The sequence below is a fragment of the Chrysochloris asiatica genome, unplaced genomic scaffold (assembly GCF_000296735.1).
Source record: "Chrysochloris asiatica unplaced genomic scaffold, ChrAsi1.0 scaffold00053, whole genome shotgun sequence".
NCBI lineage: Eukaryota > Metazoa > Chordata > Mammalia > Afrosoricida > Chrysochloridae > Chrysochloris > Chrysochloris asiatica.
Window position 1 is genome coordinate 12,986,584 of NW_006408571.1, and position 10,801 is coordinate 12,997,384.

The 10,801-nt window shown below is 44.7% G+C and overlaps 1 protein-coding gene and 1 pseudogene across 1 annotated transcript; both read right to left on the minus strand.

Moving 5' to 3' along the window:
• Nucleotides 1-423: 423 nt before the first annotated feature.
• On the minus strand, nucleotides 424-2,450 carry LOC102818630 (olfactory receptor 13J1-like). The gene is made up of 2 exons (XM_006863177.1): nucleotides 1,516-2,450; nucleotides 424-562 (listed from the first exon to the last, which is right to left on the minus strand). Exons 1-2 carry the CDS (start codon nucleotides 2,448-2,450, stop codon nucleotides 424-426), a joined length of 1,074 nt encoding a protein of 357 aa, XP_006863239.1.
• A 4,917-nt stretch (nucleotides 2,451-7,367) lies between these two features.
• On the minus strand, nucleotides 7,368-10,564 carry LOC102819009 (annotated as a pseudogene).
• Nucleotides 10,565-10,801: the final 237 nt, after the last annotated feature.

A 10,801-nucleotide genomic window follows, 5' to 3' on the forward strand; every position in this document is an offset into this window, starting at 1 on the left:
GTACTTATGCTGGGTCTGTTTCTGACCAATGGAAGAAGCAGGAAGAGGGTTGGGTGGGAACTGAGCACTTATGCAGCCAAGGATCAGGAGCGCAGTACTGCAGATAGGAGGCCACGTCCAGCTTTCCACCACACAGATGGTGCCACTGGGACAAGAGGGGTGCAGAGAATGGAAGTGCCCCCAAGGATCAGGAGAGCAGTACTGCAGATGGGAGGCCAAGTCCAGCTTTCCACCATACAGATGGTGCCACTGGGACAAGAAGGGTGCAGAGAATGGAAGTGCCCCCAAGGATCAGGAGAGCAGTACTGCAGATGGGAGGCCACGTCCAACTTTCCACCACACAGTTGGTGCCACTGGGACAAGAGAGGTGCAGAGAATGGAAGTGCCCCCACGGTTTGTTTTCACTGTGTGTTCACTGAGTTCTCAGAAAGCTGGAAGGAAGGTGAGCAGCAGGAGGGGCAGGTATGGCAGGACCCCTGAGGGTGAGGGGAGCAGGGCCAAGCACGTCTCATCAAAGCCATGTGAGGTCTGGGTGCCAGGAAGGAGACACTGGAGGTTTCTGCTGCCACAAAAAGGGAAAGAAGGTGGGGCCAACCTTAGGTGCTCAGGATGATTGGTGTCCCAGGGGCCAGATGGATCTGGGAATAGTGAACTATAGCCTCATCACTCCCAGTGGGCCATGCTGTGCCTGTATCTGCGAACTCCATCCCAGTTCCACTCGATTTAGGAAGGACTTCCGGCTCTGATTTTATCACCTCCTACATTAATGTGCTCATATGGTTGTTGAAGAAAAATGTGCAAGGCCTGGGTTAGGCAGAGCCGGAGCTTGGGATTCTGACACTTTGCTTCTGGAGTAACACTGAAAATGTGGCAGGAGGAGAACAGTGGGAGGAGCAAAGTGGGGATTCTTAGACTTCCTGGTGGGGGTTATTTTTGAGTTGGGTCTTAACTTTCACTTCTCTAGTTGTGTGCTGGCAGACAGTTGCCTTGTGGGAAGAGCCCAGGGAAGGCACAATGGCTGGCAGTGCAAGTGGTAGTAGGTAAGAGTGCAAAGGGTAGTAGGTAAAGAGGTAGACTATGAGACAAAAGGAAGGGGAATTTAGTAGGCAGGGAAAGCTTGTTGAGTCTTGAGTGACCTCTATAGCAATTGTACTTTACCCTATACCAGTGGGAGCTACTAACAGCTTCATTAGAAGCATGATCCAGTGGTTTATGCTTTTGAAACAAATATCTCTGAAAGATTGATTAGAAACCTAGAGGCCGACCAAGAGGCTTGTGTGAAGGTCCAGGGATCAATGCTGAAAACTGGTCTAGGATGATTCAAAGGCAAGGAGCAGAGTGAGGAACAATTTCTGCTTCAGGGTCAGTGTAACTTGGTGTTGCCTTCTGTGAATTTTCAGGGGTGAAGACACTAGACACATGGCTTAGTCCACATTCTGGTCTCCTTGAAGAACAGATGGTGGCCTCACCTTCCAACCAGAGAGCCCTGTTGATGCTGAGCCTTGCCTGTCTCACCTGGAGGTCCACTTCCTATTCCACAACTTCTTGGCAGCCTCCTTCACTTCCTTGTTCCTCAGGCTGTAGATGACAGGGTTCAGCATGGGGGTAACCACAGCGTAGAGGACCGTGAAAACCTCATCAGCAACATGGGCCTCCTTGTTCTTGGGCTTCATGTACATGTAGATGACAGCACCATAGAAGAGTACCACCACAGTCAGGTGTGCTGAGCAGGTGGACAAGGCTTTGCGGCGCCCTGCAGCTGAGGGTACCCTCAGAATAGAGACCAGAATTAGAGCATAGGAGAAGCAGATGAGTGTCAGGGGCATGGGCAGCAACAGAATGCTACCTGCCAGCAAGAAGGCCTCACTGACCGATGTGTCTCCACATGCCAGCTTCAGCACTGCCAGGATTTCGCAAGCGAAGTGACTGACCACATGGCAGCCACAGAAGGGCAGCTTCATGGCAATGACCGTCTCAGTGAGTGATATGAGGAACGAGAAGGCCCAAGGGGTTCCCACCAGCAACACACATAATCGGTGGTTCATGAGCATGGGGTACTGGAGTGGCCAACAAATGGCCAGGTAGCGATCGTAGGCCATGATGGCAAGCAACAGGCACTCCGTGGAGCCCGTGGACAAGCCCACACACATCTGGACAGCACAGCCAATGAAGGAGATGGTCTTCTGGGTCGACAGGAAGTGGACCAGCATCAAGGGTGCAAATGAGGATGTGTAACAGATGTCCAGGATGGAGAGGTTGCTCAAGAAGAAGTACATTGGCGTGTGCAGGCGGACGTCCAGCACACTCACTACCACGATGGCTGTGTTTCCCAGCAGGGTCACCAGGTACACAGTTGAACAAAACAGGAAGAGCAGGCGCTCTAGGACAGGGTAGGCAGAAAATCCTTTGAGAAAGAACTCAGACACTTCTGTCATGTTGAGGGTCTCCATGCTATAAGGTTTGGAGAGACACAAGCTGGGAATAGGGGATGAGGATTCAGAGTTGTGGGAAGTGCCAGAACCTCTGGGAGGAGGTGACTACTTGGTCCTTTTCCAGGTCTGTGACTTTATTCAATCTCCACACCCTCAGTGGAATCCAGATAATTCATCTGAAAAAGAAGCAGGATTGATTTCAATCAGTGTATTTCTAAGAGACTGCCATTGTGGAATGTTAGTAGACAATCAGAGAAGTCAATTTGATTATACACTGGATTAATCTTCAGTAACTCAAGCTCTCTACTGTAAGCCTTCCCAGAGCCTTTTAATATGCATGTGGACTGTCTAAAAGGAGTTCTCCAAATCTATTTGACCACTAACCCTCCTTTCACAGGGCACCATTACCCTTTTTCAGAACAATGTTCTAAGCGCACATTTATGGAAACAATGAGCTGGTATAGAGCTCCTCATGTTTTAGCTGCTATAGAATCACCAGGAGAGTTTTTTAAAATTTTGTTTGCTGGGCTCCACCCCAGACATTCTGACAAAGTAGATCTGGTTGATGCCAATATTGCTGCTCTTGTTCAGTGGTCCTGAAAGCGACCTACCTGGAGGTACCTGGTATGTGGAGGGTCTTTGTGGCTTTAAGGAATCCTCTGAGTCATTGTCAGGGATGCCCTTCCTTGTCTCTCAGCCTACAGAAATCTGACATGTCTCCTCAGGCCAACTCTGGTCTCCATGATCAACTTGGATTGGAACTGGGGGCATGCAGGCCTCTGAGCCCATCAACTGACTTATCACCTGTCCTGCCCCAGGACCTGCCCCACACTCACTGTGTGTGCACTGAATCTTCAGAATAGCCCCCCTCCACTGCCTATCCTCCTGTTTCCTCTGTCCCAGAGCCAGCCCTGCTGGACCTCCAGAACTTCTAGGGGATCTGCCTGGAAAACACTCTGAGCAATTAACCTGCTGAGTCTCTCATTGTGCACATGGTAAACTAAGTTCACACAGTGGTTCTCTGGCCAGGTGATTCTAGAATTTAGTTCTCCTGGCAGCAGAAGAAGTTTTACTTTGTCCAAATCTCCAAACATTGTCCTAACAGGATGTGCATCTTTCTCTCATGTCCTCCCCACAATCCTCTTACTAGCTAAGGAGAATGATTCAACCTCGTCCTTGTGTTTGGGGGCACTTCGTATAGTGGTAGATTATTCCATGGGCATATTGCCAGATCCTGGGCCTGGGCTGAGTGACACGCTTATTGAGAACGTTTCCTCTCTTTATTCCTCATTCATTTATTTCAGAAGCAAGATGTTAGTAGGTTGTGCTAGGCATCAGGGGAGCAGATGAGGCTGGTGTGCCCAAAGTTTCCTGCATCAAACCTATCTTGTCTCTTCCACTTCATGCCTAAACTCATCCTGTGTCTGCTTGCATGTCTCTAGTGACAGGAGGCTCATTTCTTTTCTTTTGCTCTTAGCCACATGCATGGTTACAAAATCCTTCCTAATAGAGTTTCCCTGACTTTTCTACCCACTGTCAGGGTAATTGTTGCCTTAGTAACTCCTTTCTGGCATACAGTGCCCCTGTCCTATGAACTGATGTGGTCCTACCACAGAGAATTCAGGGCCACTTCTGCTGCAAAGAGAACTGTGAACTCACTCTAGGGTTTTAGTCTAGGGTCATCACTGGGTGGACATATGTTAACTACCAGTTCCCTGTATATATGCTACATGAAAGACTCACGAGTCTCTATGGATGGTCATTAACCTGAGTGCCTGTCCAAAGCGGATGGATACATCCCTCTTACTCTCTCTTACACTGGCACACACACACATGTGGCACTGAAAACCACTAGTACGGATTCTTAGAACCACGACCATAGTTCAGCAGACCTGGCAGGAGTCCTTCTTCTTGGCAGAAGCTCTACAGAGACCATGGCCAGATAAGGACCTTGGAGGTATCACTAGAGAAGGAGTAACCCTAAAGGCAGGGAGCAAATGGCCCAGGTTGAGCAGCAGGATGAGGGAGCCTCTGAGTAAGGTCAAACACACAAGCAGTTTGCTTCCCAACCTGAGTGCCTGTTTTGTCTTCCTTCACTTAGCTGAGGATGAGGTCAGGGGATGGTGGGGTCAGGGAGAAATGTAGCAGGATGCTGTGGAATGCTGGTCCCCAAAGCAGAGCCTGGATGTTTTGTTTGAAGGAGAGCTTAAAGGTCCTTTCTGCCTTCACTTCCACCTAAACTCAAGTTCATATGCCACCTTCCCTGGGCAATAGCCCTAGGGAGGTATCTTCCATTATCCTGTCTGATCACCTGAGTCTTCTCTCCTATGGTCCTGTGTTTGTACCACTGGGATGACACTCATGTCCCCTCTTATTCCCTGCTCGTGCTCTAGTGCTGACAATTTGAAAGAATTTCCTTTTCTTCTCCTCCTGTCCCAGGTCCTGAAAGCCACATTGAACCCCAAGGCTGGCCATAGCCATTTTCTCCCTCTGTTTTGCTTCTGCTCTTGTGGCTAAGGCAACCTTAGAGTGAGCATCTGGCTGCCAAGCCTAGCATCTGCCCAACTTAGATGATAGCTTGTTAGAGACAACAGGGGTCTTAGAGAGCAACTAGACTACTCCTTGTTAAATATGGGGAAACTGAGGCCCAGAAAGCAAACACATCACACAATGAGATAAAGAGGAAAGCCTAAGTCCAAGACACATGCATTCCCAGGCTTCCTGACTGCCAGCCCAGCCTCCTTCCTCTGCCCCACACCACTTCTCACTCACCTTCTTGGATCCTTGCTCCTGACTGCGTGGAGGGTGTTTCAGAGGGTTCAAGACCAGCGACTTTCTTCTCTAGCTGGAGCTAAGGGAACATAGGCCTGAGCTTCTACATAAGGAATCCTAGTGGGCAGGACATTGGGTTTCTGGTGACCCAGTTTTCCAATGGGAAATGTGCCTAGACTTTCCTAGAATTCATCAAATGTTTGAGGAAATTTGATAGAACTCTGAAGTTGTTAGAATTTGGTAGAATTATACAAAGTGCTTAGAACTCACTCTGAAGTATATCAGATTTGGTTGAGTCTGGCAATCTTGGCGGGTTCAAAGGTGGACAGAGTGTCCAATCATTCACTGTGGGCAGCCAGGATGCACTGAGCTCGGCAGTTCCCACTCTATGCTGGCTGACAGCCTCTGGGATAGTAGTTTGTCAGAGGGAGGAGGCACCTTTCAAAGCTTCCTGTGCACCAAGGGACCGTGCATCCCCCAAGGTAATTTAGTGCAAGTAGACATGTACTCAGCTTAGAAAGTTTGGGTGCCTTGTGGATGATGTCCCAAAGACCCAATTACTTTTGTTGTAGAACTCATAATTGATGTGGAAAAGTTAGAGAAAGTGCCTCAGGGAGAGGGCTGTACCCACATAGTTCCCAATCAGTGATGGCCCAGGAATGTTTATGGAATGAATAAATGCAAGAACAATTAAATAAATGCAGAAACAACTTCTAATTTGTAAGTTTACAAATAAATGAATGAATGAGTGAACAAATGATAGCCATAGTTGTTTTTCAGATGGAGAGTTAGAGGTTGACTCAACTCTCACATGAATCTTAAGGAAATGACCAATCTGGAGAGAGGGTTACAGGGGAAAGAGCTGAATGAAGGGAGACACACGGGATTTTAGAATATCAGAGCAGGGACGTCCTTAAGGCCATTGTGATGTGGTACAGATTGGACCTGGGGTTACAGCTCAGTGTCACTTAGTGAGGTTGAAGCAGATCCCAGGCTTTGTTTTGTGACACTGCATGTCCACCCTGAGTCATCTCTGTCTCAGTCAGTGCAAAGCAGCTCTGCCCAGGATCCCAGCATGTCTACCTTGTTTCTCTGTCCTGTGCTTAAAACGTCTCCATCTTGCTATCTCCTCCTTTAGATTCCTTTCAATTCTTAGTTTATAAGCGCAGACTGATGGCCATGTAGGGTCCATTTATTTTAAAACTGGCTCAGGACTGTGCATTGTTTCCTTTTGTTGTGCATGAGTTTCACAAGTTGTGGACCAGGGATGCCATGAGTTGGGGGCCAACTTGTTGCTAGCTAACAAAACATTGTTACTTTGTTAGATTTGTATATAACTGTTTTTTTAAAATTGAATCCCTAGGTGATGTAAATGGGTAAGTTCTCAGGTACTAACTGAAATGTCTGGCTGTTTGTATTCACCCAGAGGTGCTTTTAAAGAAAAAGACCTGGTGATCTGATTTGGAAAAGTATCAGCCTTGAAAACTCTACTGAGCACATTTCTAGCCTGCAACACATCAGGTTACCAGGAGTCTGAAATAACTTGATGGTAAGTGGTTTGGTTTTAGTGAAATGGTACCCTACTGTGCGTTATGTTTTGGGGTTTTTTCTCTTCTATATTTTAGTTATCTTGTTGTTGAGAATTTATGAAGCAAAACATACTCCAATTCAATAATGTTTACATGCACAGTTCAGTGACATTGACCACATTCTTGGAGTTGTGGAAGCATTGTCAATTTCCCTTTCTGAGTTGTTCCTCTCTTTTTAACATAAACTCACTGTCCCCAGGGCTTCTAGCTAATGTTTCAAAGTGCTGATGTCAATTTGATCCTACATTGATAGTCCTGAACGCAGAACTAATTAAGCTAAACTGTTGCTTGGTTTTAGCATGACTTTAGGAGATATTTTTGGGTTAAAGTTTAAAGATTATATCAGGGCAAGAGTTTCAGGCATTCATTCCCTTTCATGATTCCAAAGAGTCTAGTTGTTGTCTAGAGTTCATGAGAATTTGAAAGTCCATTCTGCATTCCTCCTTTTGATCATTAGTCTTATATAGATTCTGATCAAAATGTTCAGTAATTAATGGTAGCCAGGCACCATTCAGTTCTTCAGATTTAATGGCAAAGGAGGCAGTTGTTCATTGAGGCTGACCCTTGCCCTGCCTCACTTGGAGGTCCAGCTTCTGCCCCACACCCTCCTGGCAGCCTCCTTCACGTCCTTGTTCCTCAGGCTGTAGATGACAGGGTTCAGCATGGGTGTGACCACAGCATAGAGGATCGTGACGTGGGCCTCCTTGCTCTTGGGCTTCATGTACACATAGATGACAGTACCACAGTCAAGTGTGCTGAGCAGGTGGACAAGGCTTTGCGGCGCCCTGCAGCTGAGGGTACCCTCAGAATAGAGACCAGGATAAGAGTGGAGGAGAGGCAGATGAGTGCCAGGGGCAAGGGCAGCAGCAGAATGCTACCAGCCAGCAAGAAGGCCTCACTGACCGATGTGTCTCTACATGCCAGCTTCAGCACTGCCAAGATCTCGCAGGAGAAGTGGCTGAGCATGTGGTGGCCACACAAAGGCAGCTTCATGACAATGACTGTTTCTGTCAGTGACTTGAGGAGAGCGAAGGCCCAGGCAGTTCCCACCAGCAATAGGCAGAGTTGGTGGCTCATGAGTACAGGGTACTGGAGTGGCCAGCAAATGGCCAGGTAGTGATCATAGGCCATGAATGCAAGCAGCAGGCACTCCATGAAGCCCATGGACAAGTCCACACACATCTGGACAGCACAGCCAATGAAAGAGATGGTCTTCTGGGTCAACAGGAAATGGGCCAGCATCAAGGGTGCAAATGAGGATGTGTAGCAGATGTCCAGGATGGCTCAGTCCAGAACCATCCTCACAGTTGTGGTTAGCTTGAGCTGCTGCCACTGTGTGAACGTCATTAGCATTGTTGCTGACACTGTCAATCCATCTCCTTGTGGTGGTGGTGGGGGGTGTCTTCCTCTTTTTGGCCTACCCTCCACTTAACCAAACATGATGTCCTTCTCCAGGAACTGGTCTCTCCTAATAACATGTCCAAAGTATAAGAGACAAAGTCTTGCCATGCTGGCTTCTAAGGAGAATTTAGGCTGTACTTTTTTCCAACACAAATTTGCCCTTCTGGCAGTCCATGGTACTTTTAATATTCCTCTCCAGCACCATAACTCATATGGACCAATTCTTCTACGGTCTTCCTTATTCATTGTCCAACTTTCATATGCATATGAGTCTATTGAAAATATCATGGTTTAGGTCTCGTGCAGTTTAGTCCTCAAAATGACATCTTTATTCTTGAACACTTTAAGCAGTTGTGCAGCAGATTTTCCTAATATAACACTTTGTTTGATTTCTTAACTGATTTCATGAGTTGTTTATAGTGGATCCAAGCAAAATGGAGTCTTTAACAATTTCAATTTTTTTCTCCACTTATTTTTTATTTACTGATCTAGTTGTGAGGATTTTCGTTTTCTTTACATTGAGGTACAACACATACTGAAAACTGTGGTCTTTGATCTTCATCAGTAAGGATTTTAAGTCCTCTTCACTTTCAGAAGCATATTGCAGGTTCAGTCCTGATGATATGCTCTTTTTTACATAATCCAGCTTCTTAGATTATTTGCCCAACATACAGATTGATTAAGTATGGTGAAAGAATGCAACCCTGATGTACACCTTTCCTGATTTAAAGTAATTCAGTAACCCTTTGTCTTGCTCTAACGACTGCCTCTTGATCTTTGTACAGGTTCCTCATGAATACAGTGAAGTGTTCTGGAATATGCAGTTTTCAGAATGTTATCCATAGTTTGTCATGATCTGCACAGTCAATAGCCTTTGCTTAGTCAATAAAGCACAGATAAACATCTTTCTGGTATTCTCTGCTTTCAGCCAAGATCCATCTGATGTCAGCAAAGATACCCTTTGTTCAAGTTTCTTTTCTGAATCTGGCTTGAGTTTCTGGCACTTCCCCTTTGATGTACTGTTTTAATAGTTTTTTAATAATCTTCAGCAAAATTTTACTCACATGTAATATTAAAGATGTTCGATGATTTCTACACTTCTGTTGTTTTAATGTTTAATAAATCTAATTTTCCTCTTTTTTATTTGGATGTGAAAGTGTGTTAATTTTCCTCAAAGTTACCCTGCAATTTAGTAATATTCTCCCATTGAAAACAGTCTGTTTTATCTTGAAGTCTACTTGAGTTCCTTGCCAATTGGGAGTTCTGTATCTATACTACTCCCTCTTTTTGCCTTGAATTTGACTTCAATATAAATTGACATCTCTGCTGCTCTATTTTCAGTCTTGTAGTTGTTTTGTTGGGGAGTTTTTTCTAAACTTTAAGTATTTGTACATCTGGATTGAATTCTCAGTGATGTTTTCTACTGTTGTTGGTTCTCAGTCCGAATAACACCCTTTAGTATTCTTTGTAATGCTGGTCTGGTTATTACAAATTCCTCCAAGTTCTATTTATCTGTAAGTGTCTTAATCTCGCTACCATATCTGAAAGACAGCTTTGCTGAGTTCTTGGGTGACAATTTTATTCTTTCAGAGTTTTGTATGTGTCATCCCATTGCCTTCTTGCCTGTATGCTTTCTGACGTGAACTCAGAGGTTAATTTTATTGGTTCTTCTTCAGAGGTAACTTCATTTTTCCCAAGCTGTTCTTAGGATTCTTTCCTTGTCTTTGGTTTTGGAGAGTTTGATTATGATATGTCTTGGTGATTTTCTTTTGGTATTTATCCTATCTGGGATTCATTCAACTTCTTGTATTCTTATCTTTTCATCTTTCATGATGTTGGGGAATTTCTTCCAACAACTCTTTGGAAGTTTCCTCTGTGCTTTTTATTATTTCTTCTTGTTATGCAATTCTGTTCACCTGCAAGTTATTCCTCTTTTTGGTGTACTACATAACTTAGACTTTCTTTGGATTTTTCACTATTTTTTCTGATAGTTCTTCTAGCATATTAGTATTGAGATATTTATCTTCAAACTCACTAATTTGTGTTTCCATTGCTTTGTGTCTACGCCTTTGTGCTTTCATGTATTGTTCATTTCTGAAATCTTAGTATTAAACTTCTGGATTTCTAATCATAGGCTTTCTGTTGTTTCAAAATTTGCATCTATTTTGTCTGTTTGTTCTTGAATTCTTTGTGTGTGTGCATGTGTCTGTTTTCCTGAGATCTTCTAAAAATTTTTTTCTTCTGCTTTTTCCTTGCTGTCCTTGATCTTTCTGCCAATGCTTTGAAGGTACTTAAATATCATTCTTTTGAATTCTTTTTCGGTTATATCAGTTACCTTTTCTTTATCAGAAACATTTCCTGACTCTGCATCTTGGTCATTTGTTTGAGCCATTCTCTCTTGTTTCTTCATGTGAGCTAAACTTATCTGTTGTTTCTGGAACTTTGTGGTGCTGTCATATTGGTATTCAATTTATGATTATATGTTGATGTGTTCTTAGGATCTCACGAAGTGTATTTTGTGGATGTACTTGAAGATGAGAAGTGTGTGCATATCTATTGGTGAATCTCATTTTAGGGTGGGTTTGGCTGGTGTTGGCTGCTATCTAT